The sequence below is a fragment of the Castor canadensis genome, chromosome 12 (assembly GCF_047511655.1).
Source record: "Castor canadensis chromosome 12, mCasCan1.hap1v2, whole genome shotgun sequence".
NCBI lineage: Eukaryota > Metazoa > Chordata > Mammalia > Rodentia > Castoridae > Castor > Castor canadensis.
This window is the reverse complement of record NC_133397.1, coordinates 81,466,723-81,493,662: the sequence shown is the minus strand read 5'-3', so window position 1 is coordinate 81,493,662 and position 26,940 is coordinate 81,466,723. Positions and strand designations below refer to the sequence as shown.

At 43.9% G+C, this 26,940-nt stretch overlaps 1 protein-coding gene across 3 annotated transcripts in view; it reads right to left on the bottom strand.

Annotated features, from left to right (window-relative positions):
- Positions 1 to 18,627, bottom strand: part of LOC109689531 (two pore channel protein 2-like) — a 37,722-nt gene extending 19,095 nt beyond the window's left edge. Inside the window, exons 1-4 of one of the 3 annotated variants that reach the window (XM_020168426.2) lie at positions 18,241 to 18,627; positions 6,763 to 6,845; positions 5,253 to 5,367; positions 1,639 to 1,767 (exon numbers count right to left, since the gene is read on the bottom strand). In XM_020168426.2, coding sequence (XP_020024015.2) covers positions 1,639 to 1,767; positions 5,253 to 5,367; positions 6,763 to 6,845; positions 18,241 to 18,315 — 402 coding nt within the window. In that variant the 5' untranslated portion in view covers positions 18,316 to 18,627. Of the gene's footprint in view, positions 1 to 1,638; positions 1,768 to 3,808; positions 4,093 to 5,252; positions 5,371 to 6,762; positions 6,846 to 18,240 lie in introns of those variants that run through there. The other 2 variants (XM_074050247.1, XM_074050246.1) reach the window with 2 other exon arrangements.
- Between the last annotated feature and the right edge of the window lie 8,313 nt (positions 18,628 to 26,940).

The window sequence follows — 26,940 nt, the reverse complement described above, 5'->3', positions numbered from 1 at the left end:
CCCTGATCACCCAGCTAGAAAGAAGAAGAATTGGGGTTGGAGCTCAGGCAATCTGATGTGCAAGCTCCCTCACTATTCATCACACTGTTCCATGTTTCCACGGAATAAACTGGAATGTTTATTTGCATGTGTGGGAGAGGATCTCTAGCCTAGTAACAGAGATAATATCTAGAATACACAAACATTTCATCTTTATTAATCTTTATCAATTAAGGTTTGTGGGCAAAAGATTAATGTGAAGACAGGACAAAAGAAGAACCCGGTGTGTCCTAGAAAAATATAAACTTTAAGGAATGAATAATTTATTATCATCAAACAATGTGATTCACCCCCTTTGGTGGTAAGGTCCCATGGGTTCCCTCAAGGATTTCCCATCACAAGGTAGAGAAACTGCATGGGCACCAAATCCAGGGAACTAGTATGGATGTGAGTGGGGCTTGGGAAGCAGGTGTGAGAGAGAAGGGAGGAGGATTTGGGGATGGGTGATGGATGCTAAAATCCTGATAACAAAGGGAAAACAGCAGGGGAGTTGTTCAGGAAGAAGAGGGTGGTTTGCTTCCACCACACCTGAGTTGAGATACTAATGTGGCAGTGACCAGCAAGCCACGGCCACAGGATACAGACACTCAGAGATGAACCAATACCACATACAGTCTGGGTAGCTCTACCAGTGTTCACAGAAGCTCTTAGAATGGACAACCCACCAGAAAAAGAATATTATATAGATCCTGCAGGGGTGTGAGGCGTGAGACTGTGTTGGGTTAACTGCAAAGAATTATGTGTTCAGCCATGATGTGCTAATAAAAAAAGCACCCTTATCTAATCACTCAAGAGCCTCTCTGCTCATCACGGGAACACTTCAGAACATACTACCTTGCTTTGCATATAGCATTCCAGATTTTTCTATGAATATATAGCATTCTTTGCTTTTTTTCTTTTAACCAAGATGTGATCCAATTATATTTTACTCTGCTCTTTTAATTGATGGTAAGCATCTCTCCTTGAAGATGACACCTCTTCAATGCCATTTTAAAGGTCCACATAATGTCACCTCTTATTTAACACATATCTATTGCATCTACTGTCAGAAAATTTTGAGTTTCTTCCAGATTTTCAATCATGAACTGCTCAGCCACCACCAATTTTGTGGTGAAATCTTTGAATGCATTATTCTTTCCTTAAGATAAATTCCCAGGACTGAAAGTCCAGAGTGCCTATGCATGCACATTGAAGGCTTTGAAAGGAATTGACAGCCTTCCAGAAAGATAGCTTTTCTCTCTCTCCAATAAGGTATAAGAAGCTTTATTTTCTCTCAGTCCTGTTAATATTATTTTATAGGCAGCTACAGATATATGGCTTATTATTATTTCAATCTGTATCTATCTATCTATAAGTGTGAGTATGTGTGTATATATCTCTTAGTGCCACCAAATATATATATATATATAATATTAAAATGCTTCATTGTCATACTGTGCCATGTTTGTTCTTTCTTTTGTGGTGTGCTTGCAATGGGGTTTATGGAATTTGCTATATCAAGGTGGCACTGTTGTTTTAACAAAATGACAAGTCTTTGTCTTGCTGGTTCCTGCCTCTGATCACAAACACCCTCCCCCCAGGCACCACAGAAACACTCACCACGATGGTCACCATGATGCAAATGTTTTTTGTGTCCTTCCAAAAAACCATCTGAGGAGTGACTTTTGCAAAATGTACCAGTCTCCCAAAGAATACAGTCAGGCACAGCACTTCTGCTATCGAGGTGGCCTGCAGGAAGATGGCACTGAGCATAGGGACTTGACATTGAGAGGTTCTGCTGTAGTTCTCTGGCACCCCCAACCACTGCCACCATCCTACCTTTCCTGCCTGTCACCTTTCCAGAGCTAACCAGGACCCTTCATTTTACAGAAAGTTGAAGGAAATTCTTTACTTGGTAGAATGGTTTCTTTCTCTTCAAAGGAAATCTGCCTCTGAGTCATGTATTCTATAACTGGCAGGGCTTTGTGGGAAGGCCACAGACACACTGGCAGGCTGGGGACCCAAACACATCACCTGAAAAAAGGCAGGTCAGGAAGGGCAGAGGCATCCTCAGGCTCTCACCTTCCCCGTGGTCAGAGTTAGCATGAGCTTCTAGAAGTTACATTTTTCAAATAGCAGGGTAACTCTCTGGTATGGTTTGACTATGTCTCCCAGAATTAATGCATTAGAAACTTAGTTCCCAAAGATCATGGCATTTGGAAGTGGGGCCCTTGGGAGCTAACTGGGAATTGAAGAAGTCAGGAGCACAAGGCCCCCATGCTGACGTCAGTGGCTTCATAAGAAAAGGAACAGTAAGCTGAGCTAGCTGGCACACTTGCTCTGTCTCCCATGCTGCCCATCCCCTGTCATGCTATGATGTATAGGAAAGCCCTCATCAGATGCCCACCCCCACCATGCTATGGTGCAGTATGAAAGCCTTCATCAGATGCAAACAGATGCTGGCACCATGCTCCTGAACTTCCAAACTTCCAAACTATGAATTGAACAAGCTTTTACATTTTATTTTGCTTTTTTTCTTTCCTTTTTTTCTCAGTGCTGTGCCTCAAACCCAGGGTCTTGCCTATTCTCTACCACTGAAACACATCTCCAGCTCTTGGATTTTTTGTTTTGTTTTATTTTGGTTTTGTTTTTTTGTTTTCAGAGTTTTTATTTGTTTTGTTTTTGAAGTTCTAGCTATGTAATTTAGGCTGGACTTGAACTCTTTTTTTTTTTTAAGGATATATTCATTATACGGGGGGATTCATAGTGACAACACTGATTAGATTTATTTTGTACATCAGTTTCATTGCCCTCATTGTCTCTCCCCGTCAACCGCCCCCACCCCACTTAAAGCAATTGCAAGAGGTTTCTTAGTTCTATTTTATGTCGGTATATGAAGTCCATCAACCACACACCGTCACTTTAATCTCCTTCATTCAACCTCCCCCGGACTTGAACTCTTGATCTTGCTGCCTCTGCCTCCTAAGTGCTAAGATTACAATGTATGCAATCCCCAGCTAAAGTTCTATTCTTTACAAATTTCTCAGTTTCAAGAATTTTATTATAGCAACAGAAAATGGACAAAACCATTCCCCAAAAATGTATTTGGAAACAGTGGTCCATTCCTTAAATGTACAGTCACACAGTCCTACTGTCTATATGGACTGGTTAGAGGAGAAGATGAAGGCCCCCGAGACCCAGTGAAAAGTCCTGACTGGCCTTTCATGGTTGGCCCCAACTCCAAACTCACTGCAGCCAGTTTAACCCTGTAGCCAACAATGTGCCAAGACAAAAGAAGACCTCCCCACTTTTCTCTACCAACAGGAAGAAGGGGGCGTCAAAGTAGGCTTAGTTTAGGAAGAGGGAAAGGTCTGGACCACAGTTTGGAGGGAAGGGCCTTTTTAGGGACAGGAAGGAAGGCACTGTCCCTGGGCCTGAAAGCAGCAAGTGACACAACACACACCCCTAGCCCTCACAGGTCCTGGGCACCATCTGTGCTGTAGCTCCTTCAAACCTTCTAGCTGTCAGCCTGTTCACCCTCAAAGGGCTGAAGGCCTGGGACAATTCCAGCACACCCTGGCTCAAAACAAGGCTTACACAGTAATGCTGCAGCGAGGTCAAAGTCCTCACAACACAGTTGACTTTCGAGGCTTACAGCACAAATGCTGGCTGAAGGAGCCCTCTGCAAGCTGGGTGGCCAACTCTACAGCAACAGGTGACCCGTAACATACGGAGGTGAGGCGTTAGGGAAAGCAGCAAGTGGCCCAACCGTGGCTCTGTGGAATTTCACCTTTGTAGGGCTGGGCTGGTTTGAGGGAGGGCGACAACACTGCCCACATCTGTGAGGGCACAGCTCTGCTTCTTCAGACTTCACGTGTGTTGGTGACCAGGCCAAAAGTCTTCTACGAGCAAACCCATTTAACTGCAGCATCTTTATCCTGGGGAAGTGTGTGGGTGTTGATTTCATGGCCTCCAACTGTACTTCTGGTTTTTACCCCTTGTATTGCAAAATATTATGCTCCAATTCCATAGACTGGGTGCCATACAAACAACCAAAATTTCTTTCTCACGGTTCTGGAGGATGAAAAGCCAAGATGAAGTTGCTGCCAGGTTTGGTTTCTGCTGAGGAACCACTTCCTGGTTCACAGACAGCCTTGTTTTTGCTGTGCTCACATAGCAGAGGGGCAAGGGAGTCCTGGGGCATCCTCTATCTGAAGAAGACTAATTCCACCATGAGGAATCCACTCTTACCATCTAATCACCTCCCTAACCCCACCTTCACATACCGTCACACTGGGGGTTAGGCTTCAACACAGGAATGGGAAGTGAGGCACATTCTGTTTATGGCAGTATTCTTGGCTCCCAGGCTGTACAAAAGCAGGCAGCAGCTGAATTTGGTCCACCGCCCATAGTTTCCTAACTCCCCATTCTAAGTGAGAGTTTGGGGGTAGTTTGTTACATAGGAATAGGTAACCCAAACATGAAAGAGTAAAGAAGGGTCTTTATGCTCAAATAAAGTGATAGCTTTGAAATCAGACAGACTCAACCTGCAGCCTAGCTCTACCAAATGTCCTTGGACAAGGTAAATTCCCCTTCTAAGGCTCAGAACCCTAATCAGTTAAAAAAAAAAAAAAGGTGGGTGGGGTTACAGCAGTGTCCTCTTATGGGGGGCGGCGGGGGGCCAGTGAGGCTAAGGAGGATACAGAGAGAACACTAGAGCACACAGCAGGCAGTAATTCCTGAGCAAGTGAGAGCCACTAAGATGAGTTGGGTATCAACATGAGCAGGTTGTCAATTTATCATTTATACCCACCTGGATTAGCTGGTTAATTTAATGTGTTACTTAAAATCCCCTGTGGTCAACTACTAAGCACCAATAAATATTCTAATTATTTCTGACAATGAAAAAGACCGAAAATGTGGCAGGTACATGACATATTACACTATTCATCTACTTGGCATTAAATAAATATGCTTTTTAAACCATCCTTTTTACCATCTCTACTTGATTTTTCCTTCATATTGATTGAACCTAAGACCCAAAACTGCCACTGCCTTTAAAATGCCTTCTGTGTAGACAGCCAAAATGTAGACAGAAGTCTTTAAGCCCCCGGCAAGAAAAAAATGAAATCAAAATTCTATTTTGTTGAAATTTGAGGGGAACAAGGAAGAGACAAGGAACTCAGCTCATCTGTGACAAAATGCGGTTGGCCTTATCATAGTTTAATGCTTACCCAGAAAGGCAGTGGAAATAAAGCAGGTTCCTCAAACAGCGCAAGGGAAAGATGTACACAAACGAAGACGTACGTGGCCGCTCGCATTGCCCAGTGCTTATAAAAGTAGTAAAGTCTGGAGAGGAAAACAAAAGGTGGTTATAACCATGGAACTGGAGTTCACCATCAGTCATCGTAAAAGACTACCATGGGCTGGGGATGTGACTCAGGGGTACAGTGCCTGCCTAGCAAGTACAGCCCTGACTTCCATCCCCAGCACTACAAAAATAAAATCAGTATTCAGGAATAGGGAGAGGGAGGATAAAGGAGAATGATGGAAGGGGTGAATTCAACTCTGATGTACTGTAAAAACTTTTGTAAATGTCACAATGTACTCCCAGTACAACAATAGTATGATAATAAAAATGTAAACAAAAATAAACATAAAATAAAATCAGTAAATAAAAAAGACTAATGGTAGGTAAAATAAAGTAGTTATGGCCTTTTTATATCTTTTTTAAATTCTAGAGAATTTATAAATTTATAAATTTTATATCTTTTTTAAATTCTAAAGAATTTAAAAAATTCTCTAGAATATTTAAGTGAACTGATTAAAAATTCTAGCAAAAAAAAAAAATAAAGACTTCTATCTTATCTCAAAACACATTTTCTGAAAAGTCTTGGGTAAAGATTATCACCCTCTTCACTGGATTGTGACAGTAATAAGAGAATATACTCTTTGGAGGGCTTTGACAGTGACCATGTCAGCACTTAGCCCTCAATCAGTGATCTATCATTTTGTAACACGATAGCCTAAACCAGTTTTAAAATGTACAGCACTCCATTTAACATGGAAGACCCAGAACAGATCTGGTGGTCACATTGTTCTCTTTGTAGGATGAGGACAGTCCCTACACTTGCTTGACAGCACTCAGGGGTGAGGCATTTGCTGCCTTTGGGGATATTGACACTGAACCCTGAAGACAAGAAATGTTCTTTCCTTATTCTACTCCAAATACTTGATCTTGGCTCAACCCTTAGTGGGTGGTACAGAGAAGGCTGAGTCCCATGAAATGAACAAATGTGTAGATTACATCAAAAGGCGACAGAAGGGAAAATAAAAGGCCCTGTTTTCACTTTAGGAGGCTCTGAGGACAACTCTCCCTAGCAAGAAAGATGATGATGTGCTTTTAGCTTGAGGCCAATCTCCTGTCCCATGTGCAGTTCATTAATTGTTGATCTCTCCTTAATTAATGGAAGGGCCCCTTACATATGAGTCATTGTACTCTTATAACTGAAAAACACAGATAGGGTTGGGGGTGGAGGTGTGGCTCAGTGATAGAGCACTTCCCTGGCATGTTGAAGCCCTGGGCTTGATCTCCAGCACCACAAAGAAATGAGAGGGGTATAATCCAAATCTATTCTTCTCAAAAATATCTGTGGAATATTGTCTTCAGTATTGGTTCAACCTCAGGAATACTAAGTGTTGGTGGACAGGTGGCTCTCTACGACAATTTAACACTTTAGTTACCTGATGGCCTGAGGGGATGTTTGGAATGGAACATTCCTATTGTACTGGGCATCAGAAACGTAGGCCGCTGCCAGGAGAAGGTCCTGTTCCCAGTGGCGAGAAAGTAAAGGGAGAAAACAATAAGAGTAGGGAAGAGCATTCTTGCTTCTCCTTTGTGGCATAAAGGAGAAATATACAAAGAGTGTATTTTTACATACATATAGAGGGATAGGGCTATACATACATATGTGTGCACACTCAAGTATATAAATACAAAATTATATTTAACTAGTTGATGGGTGGTTGAAGAGATTTTCAAGGATAATTTTGACAAGTGAGTTATTGCCTTGATGACTTATGAATATAACTCCTTAAAGTATGACTTTATAATATACACATAGTGCACATAATTTAAAAGAATAAAATTAGGGCTGGAGGTGTAGCTCGGTGGTAGAGCACTTAACCCACCCATGTGCAAGGCCCTGGGTTTCATATCCAGCACCACAAAAAATAATGGTAACTAAATTGTTTTCATGTAAGTCATCACTTACACTTGTCATTCAATACAATCTGGATATTTTTTCCATGATAGAATTTTTAAACAATGAATTGTCATTTAAATAATTTCCATTTTCCCTACTTCAAACATAATGACATTAAACATTTATATCTCACAGATACTTTGGTGTTTTATAGGATAGATCATAACCTCTGGCTAAAAGGCGTTTTTATATCTTGATAAGTACACCAAATAGCTTCCCATGTAGTCACACATTTCCACGCTACAAAGTAGTACATGAGCATCTCCACACTCCTGCTTCCCACCGACAGTGCTATGATTTTAAATGGTTGCTGATATCCACTCAGCAAAAGGGGCTTCTGGAGACTTTGCCTTCCATTTCCTCAAGACCAGTACTGCTGAGCCTCTGCACCTCACATTCGTTCTGAGTAAATGAGATAAAGGAGCACACTCAAGCCAACCTCTATAGCCCATCCATGCACTTCAGAAAGAAAACAGCCTAAAAATCCAACTGGTTACCCAGCTACCTACTCTAAACCAAGGATATCTTCCAACCTATTTTGGATGGAAATCTCTTAGTGATTAGGGAAGTCAAATTTTTAAAACACATGAAATAGAAAGATGGGAGGATGGCAGTTAGAGGCCAGCCTTGGCAGAAAAGTTAGGGAGACCCTAACAAGGTAGGGAGACAGATGTGATGGCACATTCCTGAAATCCCAGCTATGCAGGAGGCAGAGGGAGAAAGTTCTTGGTCCAAGGCCAGTCCAAGCAAAAAGTGTAAGACCCTCTCTGAAAATAAACCAAAGTAGAAAGGGCTGGGGCTTGGCTCAAGACATACAGTGCTTGCCTAGTAAGCACGAGGCCCTGAATTCAAACCTCAGTACCACCAAAAAAAAATGCAGGAAGTACTCAGGGGGGGTCAAAAGATTCCAAAGTTTGTATACAAACATCCCCAACTCATGAGTTCAACTTGCAACTTTTCAACTTTATAGTGGTACAAAAGTAACACACATACAGTAAGATTTATAGCTCAGTTTTTGAATTTTGCTCTTTTCCTGGGCTAGCACTATTTATACGATACCCTCTCCATGCTGGGCAACCACAGTGAGACACAGGAGATATTTAACACTTTAATACAATAAGGCTTTGTGTTAGATGATTTTGTCTAACTGTAGGCTAATGTCAGTCTTCTGCGCACATTTAGGGCAGGCCAGGCTAAGCTATGATGTTTAATTGGCTAGCTATTTTTGACGTCTTAATATTTTCAACTTATTACAGATTTATTGATATGTAACCCCATCATAAGACAAGGAACATCTGTAATTTTCACATCAAACATCCAGAGTAAATCTTTGTAGACAAAGTAAAACTATGTTTCCTAAACTTATTTCATATTGCAACACTTTTTAAAAACGAATTATACTATATCAAAAACAAGCATTAGTAAGATAAGTTTGATATAATAGTCTTTTCTCTGAGAAGATATAGGGTAGAAAATAAGCCCAGGGAAAGATACAGGATGTCATCAATCATTAGGGAAATGCAAACTGAAACCAAAGTTACATAGCACTACATATCCTGCAGTGTTTGGTTTGGATCTTAAATGTCTCCCAAAAGCTCATGTGTTGAAGACTTGGTCCCCAGTGCAGCAGTGTTCAGTGGTGAGGCCTTTAGGGGCATGACAGGATCATGAGGGCTCTGACCTCATGAATGGATTAATCCATTGATTGATTCATAACTTAATGTGTTGGAGAGAGGATCTTTGGCCACCACGAGGTCAACAGCCTTCTCCACCCACACACTGTCCACCATGATATTCCTGCTTACCTCAGACCAGAAACAATGGAGCCAAGTGACAATGGACTGAAACCTCTGAAACAGAGCCAAAATAAATCTTTCCTCTTTTAAACTGATTTTCTCGGGTTTTTTGTTACAGTGATGGAACTCTCACTAACACAACTGGAATGGCTAAAATTAAATAGACTGGTCATACCAAGTATTGGCTAGGACGTGCAATAACTGCAACTCTTATGCCTTGGTGGTAAAAATTGAAAATGGTGTATTATTTTGGAAAGCAATTTGGTAGTGCCTTAAAAAGTTAAACAGCCTGACCCAGCCATTCATTCCATTCCTAAGTATTTCCCAAAAAGAAAGCATATGTCTACACAAGGACGTCTACATCCAGCTCAAAATGTGACACAGCATTTCAAGGCTGCACTTGTATATGAATGTTCATCTCAGTCAAAAACTAGAAACTACCAAGATGTCCACAGACAGGTGAATGGATACACAAATTGTGATTGATCTATCCAATGGAATACTACTCAGCAATAAAAAGGAACGTACAACTGACATGTGCAACAAAATGCATGAATCTCAAAATAATTGTGCTGAGTGAAAGAAGCTATCCTTCTCGCCCCAAAATAGTGACTCCTGAATGAGACCTTCCATATAAAACTCATGCAAAGTAACCCATGGGAACAGAAACCAGACCAGTAGTTGTGGAGACAGAGAGAGGAAGGCACAGAGAGAGGGGTAAATTGCTAACAGGTACAGGAAACTTCTAGGTATGACAAATACGTCCGCTATCTTCACTGTGGTGAGACTTTAAGGATCATACTCATCAAACTGGATAATTTAAACAAATGTAGTATAATAATTAGAGCTCAATAATGTGTTAAAATTGTCCAAAAAGAAAGCTAAATGCTTGGATTAAAAACTGACAAGGAACAATAATTGCAGAGATGGATTAAATGCTGTAACTTTTTGAGTCCTGTGTATTCTGAAGGCTGCTATGACAATTCTTTGGGGGATTGTTTGTTTTTGTAGTGCTGGAGATCAAACCCCATCATACATGCTACTACTGAGCTTCCCCTCCCCCCAGTCCTGGTATGACGATTTTTTTTTTTTTTGGTCGGTACTGGAGTTTGAACTCAGTGTCATGCCCACGAGGCAGGCTCTACTGCCTGAGCCACACCTCCAACCCTTTCTTGCTCTGGTTATTTTGGATGCAGTGTCTCACTTTTGCCCAGGCCAGCAGAACAATGAGCCTCCTATTTCACTGTTCCCACAACAGCTGTGATGACATGGGCACAGCACCACACCCAGCTTTTTCCTGTTGAGATGGGGTCTCATGAACTTTTTGCCCAGACTGGCCTGGAACCTCAGTCCTCCCACTCTCAGCCTCTTGTGGAACTTGGGATGACACACATCACCACGCACATTTTTTATTGGTTGATATGGGGACTCACCAACTTTTCTCCTAGAAAATTTTTCTCCTGGAACCTTGATCCTCCCGATCTCAGCCTCCCAAGTAGCTAGGATTACAGGCATGAGCCACCAGGTGCCCAGCATGGTATGAAAAATTTTAAAGGCAACTTATTAAAATCTAAGAAGCACTATATATGGATTAGCACTCAGTACATACTTTCTTATACTTATTTTAAAACATTTTATTAGAAAAACTTTCCATATCAACTACTTCTCCATTGAGCATTCTTAATAATGAGGAGCAGCAGAACCCCTAGGACAGGCTTAGTTCTTAGCTTTTTAAAGTAGTGTTCAGGATGTGAGGGCGATCTGGCTGCGACATCTGTCACCCCATTGATCGCCAGGGTTGATTCGGCTGATCTGGCTGGCTAGGCGGGTGTCCCCTTCCTCCCTCACCGCTCCATGTGCGTCCCTCCCGAAGCTGCGCGCTCGGTCGAAGAGGACGACCATCACTGATAGAGGAGGACCGTTCTTCGGTCAAGGGTATACGAGTAGCTGCGCTCCCCTGCTAGAACCTCCAAACAAGTAGTGTTCATCGCCTTTACCAAAGTGCCTGTAAAGTATTTCCAGCCACTTTTTTTTTCATACTGGGGATGGAACCTAGGACCTTGTGCATGCTAGAAAAGTGCTCTACCACTTGAGCCACACTTCCACTCTTCTTGGTTTTAATTTGTTTTTGAGATAGAGTTTCACTCACTTTGCCTTGGCTGGCTTCAAACTCCTGCTCCTCGGTCTCCACTTCCTAAGTCGATGAGATTTAGGCATGTATCACCACACCCAGCTAAATCACCCAGAAAAATCTTTTAAGGCCACTGCTGCTCCTGACTTTAAAAAGGTGGTGCAAGATCAGGGCTGTGTCTCAGCAGTAGAGCATGTAAAGGCTCTGGATCCAATCCCCGGTACACACACAAAAAAAGGCAGGCCAGGCATGGTGGCTCACTCCTGTAATCCTAGTTCCTTGGGAGGCTGAGATCAGAAAGATCATGGTTCAAGGCCAGTCCAGGCAAAAAGTTATTGGGATGTGCAGGGCACGGTGGCATATGCCTGTAACCCCAGCTATGTGAGAGGCATAAATGGGAGACTTGTGACCTAAGGATGACCCCAGGCAAGACCATATCTGAAAAGCTAAATAAAGCAAAGAGGGCTAGCGACATGGCTCAAGTTGGTAGTGTGTCTGCCTGACAAGTACAAGCCCCTGACTTAAAAAAAAAAAACCTATCAACATCCTTACAGTCCCAGTGAACATAAACAAACAGACATTCATGGATTTGAGGTGCATCAATCCTCACCCTCCAGCTGGAGCACAGAAAAACACGCTCAGCAGCACTCCCCAGCAAGGAGACCAGTGTGGGGGTCTGCAGGAGACATCACCCAGACCACTGACCTTGAATGACATGAGCGCCACGTCTCTCCCCAGGCCCCTCCATCGTGAGCCGGTCCTTGGAATGTTACCTTCCGCTCACACTCTCATAACAGCTAGTTCACCTTTATGTTGACATTTCAAAGTTTTCTTCTCCTTTTCTTGTTTAAGGACCTGCTATTTGAAATTCAGAAGCCCCGCCCCCTTCACGCAAGCCCCGCCCCTTCACGCAAGCCCAGTTCCCTCTGCTGCATGCTGTCTAAGGCTGTAAATAAGGATGTCCCAGAAAAGCCAGCCACGATGGTGATGGATGCAGCGTGGGGAATGAGTGTTTTTCCTTCTCCTTGTCTCTGCCTCCAACGTGAGCTGGGCACCAGTTTGTCAAACAAATGGGAGGCTCCCGCTGGCTCGCCCTTCAGAGCAGATTTCTGGTCTGGTAGTTGGAAGCTTTGTCATTTTTAGTCATCACCAGGAACTTTATCTTTCCTCACAGTTGGCCTCTGCCACACAGCTTCAGAACCAACCCACAGAAGGACCCCACACCTCCCCCGTTCTTGACAAGAATCACACTTCTGACATCTGTCTCCTTTAAATGCTCCTCTGCTCTGTCCTCAGGTACTTGTCTTCACTCACATCTTGTCTCCCATTCACCTGTCACTTCTCATCCCCCTGCCCTTTTCACTTGGGAAGTCTGTTTCTAGCAGACATATCGTAATGGGCTTACTTGTACTGAAGCCATTTGTATCTTTCTAGAAAGCAAATGCTTTTCACCCAGCTCAGGAATGTGCCTATGTTAGATATTGTGACACTGCACGTAGTTTTCAAATTTGCGTGGTGGGTTAGTCAGCTTTCCGTGACTGTTGCTAAATGCCAGAGATGATTAACTTGTTGAGATAAAAGGTTTATTTTGGCTCACAGTTTCAGAGGTTCCAATCCGTGATCAATTGATCCCGTTGCTTTGGGCCTGTGGTTAGGCAGCATATCATGGTAAGGAACTCATCACAGAGCAACCTGCTTACCTCGTGGCAGGCAGGAAGCAAAAAAGTGAAAGATAGGAAGGAGTCAGAGTTCTAATATCCCCTTCAAAGATACACCTCCATAGCCCAAGACCACCAACTAGGCTCACCTCTTAAAAGTTCCACCCCCTCCCAGTAGTGCCATGGGCTGAGGACCAAACCTTTAACTCATGGGCCTTTGGGTGACATCCCAGATCCAAGCTATAGGACATAAGAACCATTGCCCTACTATGCAAATTTCTGTCTGTTCCCCTTATATAGGGCTACAAATCTCGACACAGGCACCCAGACCATGGAGACCCTGGTGAGTATAGGGGTCCTCAATCCCCATAGTAGGTGATAATGACCTGGGGAGCTTTCAAAGACCCCAACGCTGAGCTCACACCCAGACCGATTGCATCAGAATCTCTGGGAGTGGGACCTGAGGTCAATTTTAGTTCAAAGGTGACTCAATGTGAAGTCAAGGCTGAAAATCGCTGCTCTGATGTGGCTGTTTCCTGCTGCTGCTATTTTCTAATCCCATGACACTGTGACGCTAATGGACTTCTTTTGGTTTTCTTTTTCTCCTCATGACAACGGTATTTCTTTTTCTATCCCCAAGATTTAAAGATATATTTAAATTTCTGGATGTTTTCTCTCTCCTATCTATCCCTAACTTTGTAAGCCTTTATTCTGAGGAAGATAAATCTCCTGAGGGAGTAGAGAGTACACAGGGAGGAAAAGCTGGTTACAGAGCAAGGACGTTCCTTCCATAAGCTCCCAGCAAATGCCTTCTCTAGTCTTACCTGCCATAGGGATAAACTATGTAAGCCCCACATATCAGTAAGTCAGTTGACAAGCACCATGATAAAATGCGAAATTGTTAACAGAAGTGCTTTGATATGTCTTGTTTATATAGACAAGAAAACTGGCATAATTAACCATAACTTAAGGTCAAGAGAAGCTCCCGCAAATTTTAGGTTAAACCCTTCCCTATCTGGCTTTTCTTTTTGCTTAGAGTAATTCTCCTTTGCCCAGCCGATCACGTGCAAAATTCTGGCTTAGCTTTCAGGGCTTCCACAATCTCCCCTCTCTCTACTGCTCTGCTCTCCAACTGTCTCTCCCTCACTTTCCCTCCAGGGATACACTTCTCTGGCCCTAGCTGCTGGATTCCTTGTTCATGGGCTCCACCTCCATTCCCGATCTCATGCTCTCACAAAATCAGGAGTCTGCTTCCTTCATTGAAAGCCCATCCAAGCTTCACCTTCTCCAAGAAGACTGGCAACCCAGCAGCTCACACGGCTATAAGGAAAGCCTGCCCAAAGGAGCTGGGCTATGCCATCTACCTTCCACCAAACTGACCATGGCCAAGGGTAAGAGGGGCACAGCAGAGGAGAGCCATCACCTTTCCAGGAAGAAGGGTGAGTGAAACAATGAGGGTAATGAGGCATTAGCACCTCACGACCCTCTGTGTGGAAAGTTGTAAACCACAACCAACAGGCTGAGTGCAGCCCAAAGATGTTTTGCTTGGCCCAAAAGAGTGCTTTTGGGATGTTGGCTAGTAATTCAGATTTTTTTTCCCAAAACTGGAGCTTACACAAAAATTTGAACTTATGGTTTCTATTTAAAAGATCCTGACATCTGGCCAGGCAGTTATATTACAGTAAGTTTTTACTTCTCACCCTGATGCTTAGTCACCTGAATAAACATTTATTATTTTCCCATATTTTCTGGGTCAGCCGGGCAGTTCTGGTCTGGGCCAACTGGTTATGGGGAGCTGGATGGTGAGTCTTGTTCACATCTCTTGGTCAGGTGACTCCTGAGTCAAGAGTCAAAGTGTCCCAAAAGCATCAGGAGAGGCAGCACCAAAACTCAAATGCTTTTCACATCTCTCCTTGTGGCGATGTCCCATCAGCCGAAGTAAGTCTCAGGGCCAAGCCCAGATTTAAGGGCTGTAGAAACAGCACCTGCCTCTAGATCAAAGGAGTTTCAATGTCATGTTGCAAAGGGGGCCTGGATTCAGGGATGGGAAGATTTGGCAGCTAATCTTGGTTCAATCTATGATAGCACACTTGATACTCGATCAGTTGGAGCTGGGTAATGTGGTCTTCTTTGGGTAAGGAACACGCCCTCCTGGTCATCACAAGTCCCACTCTCCTCTGCCACTAATCACTCCCACTTAGCCCATGGGTTTTATGTTGACCCCTGTGGCCATTTTTGTGTAGACCACCTGACTTAACCACACTGTTTCCTGGTGCTCTTGGGGAACCTTTAGTTGCACCACATGGCCAAGGATAGCCATGTACAAAACCCTGGCTAGCCTGCTGCAGTCCTTCTAGTCACTGCCATTTCCCCTGCCAATAACTTCTCTGCAAATCACTATAGGGCAATACCAGGGGACCAAGAGCTAGAAGACAGAGTAATTAAAGGGGTGCAGATGCAGCTCAGTGACACAGCAAGTTTCCTAGCATGTGCAAGGTCCTGGGTTTGATCCCCAGCCCCATAAAAGATAAGAGAGAAAGCAAATGGAGAGAGAGGGAGAAGGAAAAAGAGAGAGAGGGAGAGAGAGAGAGAGAGAGAGAAAGAAAGAAAACCCTTCATGAAGAGGTTTAAGAATAAGAACATTCAAGCAGGCACAGTAGTACATGCTTATAATCCCACCTACTTAGGAGTTGTAGGCAGGAGGATGGAGACCTTAAGGACAGCTGGGGCAAAGTTAGAGAAACCCTATCTCAAAAAATGAAGAAAAAAAAAAAGGCCAGCGGCATGGCTCAAGTGATAGAGCAATTGTCTAGCAAGTTCCCTGGGTTCAATTCCCAGTACCACCAAAAAGAAAGAGGAGGAGGAAAAGAAGAAGGAGAAAATAGAAGCACACAAAGCATCAAGAGGTGATCACATAGAACTGCACTTTTGAATTTCCAGTAATCTTAAAGTTACAGTGGTCCAGGTCACACCCAGACCAATATCAGAATCTCAGGAGTTCAAAGGTGAAAGTGCCCATAAATTCACCAGAGATTACCATCTTAGCTGCAGAAACTCCCTGCAGAAAAGAGTTCCAAAAACACTACTTGAAAGAACAGGTGTTCGTGTACTTCAGGTTACAAGGAAGTTTCTTGTTCTGTGACCCGAAGCTCATTTTTCAATAAGGTTAGCCCAGCCAACTGGCCACCTATGTTGTCTCTACTTAAATGATTCGATCATTGCTGTCATCTCAGAAAACAAGGGGTTCTGCTGACGATCATCTGTTGGTGGCAGGCTCCTCATATTTTACGCCTGCTCCCTGGGGGAGGTCTTTGACAGATAGAGTCATGAAAGACCTGACTCCCCTAGACGTACGCTAAGCAAAACAACTCACAGGAATCAGCCAGGACTCTGTGCTATCATCAGTCATTCTTGCTTTTTTTCCTTTCTATTTTTTTAAAAAATTTTTTGTGGTACTGGGGTTTTGCATTTAAGGTGAACCATGCCCCCAGTCCTTTTTGTTTTAACTGCATTGGCCCTCAGTCCTCTTACCTCTGCCTCCTGAGTAGTTGAGATTACATGTATGTACGCCACACCCACTTTTTTTCTTTGAGATGGGATCCTGCTAACTTTCTGCCAAGGCTAACCTTGAACGGCAGTCCTCCTATCTCTGCCTCCCAAGTAGCTGGAACCTCCTTGCATCTCTTGAAGTCTCAAATTATTAGTTTCATGCATTCTTCTCTTATTTAGACAAAGAAATATGAAGTAATTCATGTTGTAATACACATGTGTGTGGAAGCAATGCTAGGAATCTCTCTGTATAGCTATCCTTATCTCAAACTAGCAAAAACACTGTATCTTTCTTATTATTGCTTATGTCTTCTCTTCAACAAAATTGGAGAAGAGGGCAGAACAGGTTTGCCTGGAAGAGGGAGGGAGGCCACAGGGGGGAGAAATGGCCCAAACAATGTATGCACATATGAATAAATGAATAAAAAAACAAAAACAAAAAACAAAAGCGAAAAAAAAAAAGTATGAAGTACACAGAGGGAGGACATAAACTACCTCAGGCTAAAATGATTTTCCTTCCACTGAAGACTCTGGCAGTTACAATTAGGCCTGTCGTTTTGCTGATGTTGGGAACAAGGCCTGGTATGGGTCACATCTGGGAACTAAGAAACCTCTCCCTCCTCGACCTCCTTTACCTGTTCCCTTAAGGAAGAGGTGACATGTTGACTTCACCTGTTGGAAGTGGCCAAACTTCTGTGGGAGGCCAGCAGGCTAGATGGGGGAACCCACTGCAGCAGGCAGGCCTTTTCATTGCCACCCACAGCTGCTGTGTGCACCCCTCCAGCACACCACACAAGCCCACTCAAAGCCAAGCAGCAAGGGTGATACTACAGAGGTCACAGCTGAGAGGGCCAGCTCAGAAGGGCAGAAGGTGAACTAAAATACACTCCACCTCCCACCTACTTACACACTTACAGGACCCAGAGGAACCTAGCACACACGACCCCGAGAGGTCTGAAGAGTGGCTGTCATTACTGAGTGCCAGGCCATTACTGAGTGTCCTTACTGTTTTGAGCCAGAAGGGTCCACAGCTCCTCCAAGGTGACTGATTTTTCATCCCAGGCCTTACAGATGGAAAATCAGAGGCTCAAGGAGGTGCCGGGTCCATCATCCTGCATTCCTGAATCAGAACCAGGACACCAGCTTTCCTCTACACTTTCTGAGCTCTTGCCCAAGGGAAAGGACATAGCCCCATCGCAGCGGCTTGGAAGCTCCAAGTGTTCCAAAGCAGTTCTGGGCTGTCAGAGGGAAAGAGCGACTGTGGAACCCATCTGCTCCGTCCTGCAGGCATGGGAAGAGCCAGGGCTGCATCACACTCTCTGGCCCACATCCTGTAGCCTTCTTTCCGGGCGTTTCCCTGCACTGAGACCCTCAGTTGTTTTCCTGCCGCCACGGAGCGCGGGGCGGGGTGCTCAAGCCACCAAGATCGCGTCTCACTGCGTGGGATTCGGCCCTCAGCAAGGAGCCTGGACGTCGATCCTGGCTTGGTCCCCGGCGGATGGAAGCCATTCCCGCGGCACAGACTTGACAGTTCCCCAAATGACCCCACCATGCGGGGCTGTGCTCCAGCCCGCTGCGCGCCTCAGCGCCGAGCAGCTCCAGAGCAATGGGGTTCCCCGGAGCGGAGGACCGAGGAAACCCTCAGAGCAGAGGGGTTCCTTGCTCCGCGTCCCCTCATGGGGTCCCGATTTCCAGCAGTAACTGCTGGATTTTAGCGGGTTCACTTTCTCCCGGGAAGCCCCTCCGGGGCTGGGAGGGCAATCTCGGGGCAAGAGACGCAGACGTCGGGGCGCCCTCCGAGAGCGGTGGGGGACCCCCCTTACCTCCTGGGTGGGCGGCTCCTCGGGGTGCTCCGAGCGCAGGCGGCTTACCCCCACGGCTCGGCCAGCCCCGGGCATCGCGGCGGCTGCGCTCCGGACAGGGATGCGCGAGCGTCCGGGCCACCGCAGCCGCAGCGGACTTTGCCCTCCTCCAGCCCGCGGAGGCCCCGGCTGGTTCGGCCTTTCACGTGACGGCGGCGGGTCGGGCAGGAGGGCGGAGGACAGGCGGTGGCCAGCCCGGCGGGCTCCCGGGCTCCCGGCCCCTTCTCCGTCGCGCGCTCCGCCCGGGAAGGAGGGGAAGTGGATTCCGCGGGGGCGATGACGGGACGCGCGAGGGGCGAGGGAGCACCGCGGACCCAGGCGTGGGTAGAGTAGAGTAGTCCTCGCGAGCTGTTATGGAGAATTGAATGAGCTAATGTATAATATAAGCAGGAACACTTCTGATGGGTACTAGTAAGTACTGGCTCCCTCCTGCCCTAGGCGTTACCACAACTGCTGAATTTCCAAGAGAAGTCGGAAATCTGAAATTTCATGATTGGGTCCCTGCCTTTTGTGTGTGTGTGTGTGTGCTGAGATTGGGGTTTGACTCAGGGGCTTCACACTTGCAAAGCAGGCGTCCTACCGCTTGGGGGCACACCTCCAGTTCTTTTTGTTCAAGTTACTTGGGACGGTTGGGAGGGGTGGGAGGGGTGTCTCACTATTTGCCGGGGCTGGCCTTGAACCGAGATTCTCCTGATCTCAGACTCCCAAGTAGCTAAGGTTACAGGTGCAAGCCACCGGCGCCCGGCTGTTGGTGACGAATTTAAAATAATAATTATAAATACAAGCCAACTCTTAGATGAGCCTTGGTGAGCAGGTCGAGTCTCAAAATACAAAACAAAAAAAACAAGGAGGTCATCTTGGATTATGGTCCAATGAAATCACAAGAGCACTTGAAGCAGAAGAGGAGGATGGGGGGATGTGAGCAATTCGAAGTCTATGAAGCACTCTGTGTGTCTGGATGGGCAGCTGCTGCCTTGGAGATGGAGGAGACCACAAGGAACTAAATTCTCCAACAGTTTGAACTAACTTGAAAAAAGGCTTCCCCAGAGCTTCTTGGGACCTATTGCAACCTCGTGAAGCCCTGAGCAGAGAATCCAGCCATGCGTTGTGGACTTCTGGCATATAGACTGGGAGCTAATAAGTAGGTGCTGTTTTAATCTCCTGGATCTGCTGTGCAGCAATAGAAACTTAATACAGGATACTGACCTGCATTTTAGTGCCAGAATTGTGCTCCAGCCATGAGGCTGGCTGTAATGAGAACAGCATGTGGCGCCCCCTAGTGGGCGGCCAGACACTGCAATTCCACCCCCACGCCCGATTTTTTCCACTCAATTCTAGCATGGCATCCCCTGGGACCCTTCTTCAACTCCTCCAGGCCAATGGATGGGTTTCTTTCTGTGGTTCCCATGCTTTTCATGAGAACAACTTCATGCTGCTTCTGTTCATCTGTTTGCAGATGTTATCCCACCTTACCAGGTCCTAAGTGCTTGTTAGAGGAAGAAGACAAGAAGCCTCCATCTTTGAGACCCCAGCTCCTAGCAGAGCAGGCATATGGTAGTAGAAAGGTAAAGTAAAACTCTTACCAGCTTGCAGCCAAAGCTCTATATCCACAAGCTGTCTAAAATAATTACTTTTTGCAACTATTTATTGTATGAATAACATAAAAGGTTTTGCATGCTCTTGAGAAAAGAGAAATATCCTATTTCTATCTAAAGTAGTAACTTAGAGAATGGTTGTATAATGACAGGGTCTTTTAAACTGATTTATTTGGGGTGGGGGAGATAAAATGTAAATGCATTCATTGTAAAGAGTTGAACCAATTAATCAAAATATCACCAGGAAGCCAGGCACTGGTAGCTCATGCCTGTAATCCTAGCTACTCAGGAGGCAGAGATCAGGCAGATCACCTATTCAAAGCCAACCCCAGCAAATAGTTAGTGAGACCCTATCTCAAAAAAACCCATCACAAACAAGGGCTGTTGCAGTGGCTCAAGGTGTAAGCCTGTATTCAAACCTACCTCAAAAAAAAAAAGATACCACCAGGAGCACATTTGGGTGAAAGGAGCCTTCTCCAGAGCTCCCTTTACCTGCGTGTACAGAAGTATATGTGTATGCGTCAAATCAATAGGGATGTGAGAACAGAATTAAATAGAAATTTTATCATTTTCAGGAAGAATGTTTCCTGTAATGGAAAAAAATTCTAGACATAACGCTTTTTCTGGGTCACACCTGGGCTGGTGGGGGAAGGCACCTTGCACAGTGAGAATGAATTGGATGGAGCTCCAGAGCAGAGCCTTTCAAGCAGGTCAGCCAAGCACATCCTGTAAGGACTCTCTCACTCTCTGAGATGTCCTGCTGCTCAGCTTGCTGCCATAACCAATTTTCAAGGATCAGGTGACTGAAAATCAGAAATGTATTTCTAGAAGCCTGAGATCAAGATGCTGCAGGTTGATTCTCCTCGGGTTCCCTCCTTGGCTTGTCCCGTGTCTTCACATTGACTTCCCTCTGTGCATATCTGTGACTGAAATTCTTCTTTTGAGGATTAGGCCCAGCCCTGAGGACCTCGATTTACCTTAATCACTTGTTTGACAACCCTGTCTCTACATGCAGTCCTACTCCAGAATGTTGAGGGTTAGGACTTCAGTAAATGAATTTTAGAGCACAATTCAGCCCACAGCAGATACTGATTGTTGCCACCCCCATTGCAGAGTTAAGGAAAGAGAGGCTCCGAGAACAGAACTAATGTGCCCCTGACTGAAATTGGGGCACTGGGGTGGCAAACCCAGACCTACTAGCCCAGAAGCACTTCCACTCATTTTCCTCTGTAGCTACTAGACAATTTCAACTGAGAAGATGAAGGAAGTCGATACTGAACCTGAGAGTTCTGCCTAATTCTATTTGTCAGTTATCCCTAGAATCCCATGGGATTTTTGTGGATTTGTGTCTGCTTCCCCAGACACCTGGGAGTTTTCCCAGATCCCACCTTCTCAGGGAAGCAGAGCCTGACCACCCTGTTTAATTCTTCAACCTCCCCCTGCCCTACCATTCACCTCTTCTCTGCCCTTTCCTTCCTTCCTTTGCCCTTCTTGCCTTCTACCACACTATTTAACTTATCACCTCTTGTGTGTATTGTTTATAATCTATCTATACCTGATGGATGCACTCTCTTTTTGCAACTACTTATTGTATGAAAAACATAAAAGTTTTTGCATGCTCTTGAGAAAAGAAAAACATCCTATTTCTATCTAAAGTAGTAACTTAGAGAATGGTTGTATAATGACAGGGTCTTTTAAACTGATTTATTTGGGGTGGGGGAGATAAAATGAAAATACATTCATTGTAAAGAGTTGAACCAAAAGAACCTAAAACAGCATCCAGGAAATAGATTTTCAATAAGTATTCAGTGAGTGAGACTTTTTAGAAGTGTTCTGGAATGGTTTCCATCAAAACCTTTCAGTGAACCACAGCACAGAGGATGTGGGAGGCTGTGCTTCAGGCTTTAAGAGGACCTTCCCCCAAGGAGACTTACTCCCCTCCTCCACTTCCCTGGGAAGCCCAGAGCCCCATTTTGCATCTTGCCTGTGCTCAAATGGAGAGGTGGTCATTTATTTGTTGTCCTCAAGGAGAAGGGATCTTGCTATAATTAAGTCTTGCTTAGCTGTATATCCTTGGAAGTTATGTGATATGTCAAAAAGAAAGTTTGCAATCTAAAATGCTGACCTGCCTACAAATTGAAAATTTTATAGACAAATTGAGGCCTAGTACTAAAACAATAGGTAGTATAAAATATTGCTGTAGCTTTTTCACTTAATAAATACTTATGGCTTTATTTCAAAGTGAAGGCTGCTTGTTTTAAAGCCTTCATTTTAAGGGCTGAGGCTCACGTGCAAGGCCTTAAGTTCAAACCACAGTATCACCTCCCAAAAAATAAAGTCCCAACTTTTCTCTCCCATTCTTTCACACTATTTTAGTTCCTTGTTGCAAGAAGTTAAATAAATTACGAATTTGGAGGGAACAGTCCTCACAGGATTGTCCTCACTTCTGTCACCAACTGTAAATTTGAGGAGCTCCCCAATAATATAGGTTCAATAATTTACTAGAAGGAGTCATAAAACTCATTGCAAGCTGTTGTGCTCACAGTTACAATTTGTTTCAGTGACAGTATGAGATTAAAATTAGCCCAGAGAAGCACAAACATCTGGAGCCCAGGAAGGGTCCCAATGTGGAACTTCCAGTTGTCTGAGCTCTGTGGAGTCCTGGATAGGATCACTTCCTTCTAGACCTGAGGTATGGCACAGATGACTGCCAGCCAAGCAAGTGACTGCCACCGAAGCAAGCTTTGGTGCCAAACAAAACTAGGGCTTGTTCACTTCTTCCCTCATGGCTAAACTTTAGTCTCCAGCCTCTTCCTGATGTTGGGCTAATGCCTTTAGTCTCTAGTTCCTCTGGAGGTGGGAACTAATATGTCAGGGCACAGAGCCCCCAGGCAAACACAAACACAAACAACTCTTCTATCAAGCAGGATATTCCAGGTGTCTAAGGTCATATACCAGTTAGCTGAGGGCAGGGGTTGGATCTCTCTATGGGTAAAGTTAGTTCTTTACTATATATATGTACCTACATCTCTTCTTGCAAATTCACTGCCCTTGCTATTTGTACAGAAAAAGATGAAAACAATCCAAATGTCCATTAAGAGTAGACAGGTGCCCCATTAAGATATATAATTAATATGTGTTAATAAAAAACTTCAAAAAGAAAGAGGATTCCATTAACCTGGAAATAATAAACTTGACACCAAGTCATATTATACCTTGTCCAGAAACAAGGGACTGGTAGAACAAACACAATAGAGTACTTTCAGCTATGAAAAGAAATGGGGACATCTCTCTATACTATGAAGTTGTGGCCTGGATATGTTAAAAATCGAGGTGAAGAAAAGGCATATAGTATATTCCCAGTTATCTATGAATATAGAAACATATTTGTTCTTATTAAAAACCAAAGTAAGGATACACTGAAAACATTTTTAGGGGAAATAGGAAATAAGGTCCCCCTAACATTCAGATTGTAGTTTTTAAATAAACCATTTTCCTAAAATAAACCAGGGCTCCTAGGTGAGATGGCTGATTTCAGGCCCAGGAAGGAAATCTACCAATGACTTGGACATCTTTTATACCAGAAAGCAAGGAGGTTGACGGAGACTGCTAGGAGCATGTCAGAAAGACTCAGGGACGACTTTGAATGAAGGGACAGAGAGAGCATTTCAACACCAATAAGGATAAAAATCTTTGCAACCACCTATCTGATAAACGACTTGTATCTAAAATATACAGACTCTGGGCACAGTGGCTCAAGCCGGTAATCCCAGTTACTTGGGAGGCCGAGATCAGGAGGATTGTGTTTTGAGGCCAGCTGGGGCAAAATGTTTGCAAGACCCCCATTTAACCAATGGCATGATGAGGTGGCATGCACGTGTCATTCCAGCTGTGCAGGGAAGCACAAATAGGAGGACTGTGGTCCAGGCCAGCCCATGCATAAACAAGACCTTATCTTAAAAGTAACCAATGGAAAAGGAATGGTGGAGTGGCTCAAATGGTAAAGTGAGGTCCTGAGGTCAAACTCCTAGTACTAATAAATAATACATCCATCCATACATAAATACATAAATTAAAATATACAAAGAATCCTTAAAATTCAACAATAAGAAAAACATCAATTATTTAAAAAGCAGACAAACAATCTAAATGGACACCTCACTAAAGAAGAACCACAGATATGTAAGGGTATGAAAAGATATTCACCATCACCTGTCACTAAGGAGTTGCAAATTAAAATAACAAAGAGAGAGCGCCACTTACATCTTCAAACAGCTAAAATCCAGAAATCTGACAACACCAAGTGCTGGTGAGGATGTGGAACAACAGGAACACTCATGAGAATGCAAAATGTCCCAGTCACTATGGAGACGGTGGGCAGGATCTTACAAAGCTAAGCTTAGTGTCACCCATGCTACCCAGTAATCATAGTCCTTGGTATTTACCCAAATGAGATGCAAACTTATGTCCACAGAGAAACCTGGGTGTGGATATTGATGGCAACTTCATTCACAATCACTGAAAACTGGAGGCAAAAAAAATTCCCTTCATTAGGTGAATGGATGAACAAGTTCTGATATATCCATAAAATTGAGTATCATTAAATAATAAAGAAAAAGGAACTAGCAAGTCATGAAAAAACATGGAGGAACCTTAAGTACAAAGACAATCTGTAAAGGCTACATATGTGGTTCCAACCTCAGAAGCTCTGGAAAAGGCAACACAATGGAGAAAGTATAAAAGTAGTGATTACTGGAGTGGCAGGGGGTGGGAGGTGGAGGAAAGGAGGAATGACTAGGTGGTACACAGAAGATTTTTAGGGCAGGGAAACTATTCTGTGTGACACTATAGTGGTGGATACATGACATGATACATTTGTCCAAAGCCATAGAATGCACCAGGAGTAAAGGCTAATGTTAACTATGGCCTTTGGGGAGTAATAATTTGTCTACATTTGCTCATAAACCGTAAGGAATGTTCCACAAGAACACAAGATTTTAGCAATAATAGAAACTGTGAAGGAAAGTGGTATATGAGAGTGACTCTCTGTACCATTTGCTCAGTTACTTATAAGCCTAAAATGTCCTAAAAGTAGTCTTTTGAATTTCTTAAAGTGTTAGTTCCCTGATGTTGAGGACAAATCAAATGTCCTTAATAAATAAAAATTAGAAATCTTTAAAAAAGAGTCCTCTATTTCACTTGTTATTTCCATGGTCACACAATAGGTTTACAAGGCACACACATTCCTGCTTTTTCTAAAACATGGTCATGGTGGAAAAGTCTGACCTGCATCACTCATCACCCACCTATTTGGTGGCAAATTTGTGCATGGGAGAGATCTTCTTGGTTCACTTTCAGTTTGTGGAGAAATATTCTAGGAACTGAAGAAAAGGGGAAAAGTAGTAGGAGATACATGGTAACCCAACAACACAAAAATGGGCTGCCAGGAGAACGTAGACAGGTAGAAGAGAAAAAAGAAACAAGCAATAGAAAGATGGAGAAACAGAATAAGTGCTTTGGGTTGGATCTGAAGTGTCCCCCAAAGGCTCCTGTTAAAGGTTTGCTTCCCCAGCTGATGGTTACTGGGGCCTAGTGGAAGAAAAATAGGTCACTGTGGGGTCGTACCTTTGGAGAAGATGTTAGGACCCTGGCCTCCTACTCCCTGTTTCGTGGCTGCCATGAAGTGAACAAGCTTCCTCTACCACGTGCTCTGCACCATGATGTTCTGCCTCACTGCAGGCCCAAAGTGATGAGGCCAAGTAACCACAGACTGAAACTGTGAGCTAAAATAAACCGTTCCTTCTAAGTTGATTATTGCAGGTATTTTGTCATAGTGATGGAAAGCTGTTTAACAAAATAAGTAAGATCTATATCACTATTTCCCAAAGCTGGTTGACCAACAGAATCATCTGTGGCACTTATTAAAAACAGAGACACCCAAGTCCTGTCCCCAGAAATACTGTTTTAGGTCTGGTATTGGGCCCATACTGCATTTTGTAACAAGCCCAACTCTGATGGAGTTGGGGGACCACTGATCTACACTGTTGATGACAACTAAATCATCAGCATTTGTGGGGACTCATGGTGGTTAGAGTTTTCAAACTCCTGATATTTTCAAAGCCCATGGACTCAGAAAAAATTAAATGATAAGAACATTAGTGTGCTGGCCCTGCCTGTAAGCCCAGCACTCAGGAAGATAAGGCAAGAGGGTCACGAGCTGGAGACCAGCCTGGATACATAGTGAGACCCTATCTTTAAAAAAATTAACGAAAAACCAAACAAAACAAAAACCTGTGGGACTGAACTATAGATTCTTACCATTTATTTTTAATGGACACATGATAATTGTGCACATTTATGGGGTACAGTGTAGTAAACCAGATCGGGCCAATTAGCATTTGCTTTCCCTTCAGCATTCACTAATTTTCTGTGTTGGGGAGCTTCAAACTCCTCTGCTCTAGCTGTTTATAAAATTTGTAATAAAATGTTGCAGACTGTAGTCACCCTACTACACTGCAGAACATGGGAGCTTATTCTCCTAGCTAATTAGAGTCTAGTATCCATCATCCAATCTCAAACACTGACATTTAGAAGTGTTTTGAATCTCAAACACTTAGTATTCTTGGTACTCTCATTACAAAGCCATTACACACTGAATTAGCCAGTACCAGATCCCTGCTCCTAAGAGAAACACAGGATTGTGTTTCTGCGTGCTTCTGGTCACCACATTTTCATTAACCTTGTTTAAGTCTGTTTCTGCTTCCCTTAACATTCAACCCAGGATCAACAGCAGAAGCTTATCTAACATTCCCTACAGAAAGCACATTATAGATTTCTTTCATTTAGGAATACTAGGCAGCACTTTGGTACTACCCGTGGTGGCATTTTAAACAGCAAAATTACCAAGAAAAAGCACAAAAATTAGGGCTTGGTGTGGTGCTTCATGCCTATAATCCCAGCTAGGTAGGAGGTAGCAGTAGGAGGATCATGGTCCAAGGTTGACCCCAGGCAAAAAATGCAAGATCCTATCTGAAAAATAAACTACAGCAAAAAAAAAGACCTGGAA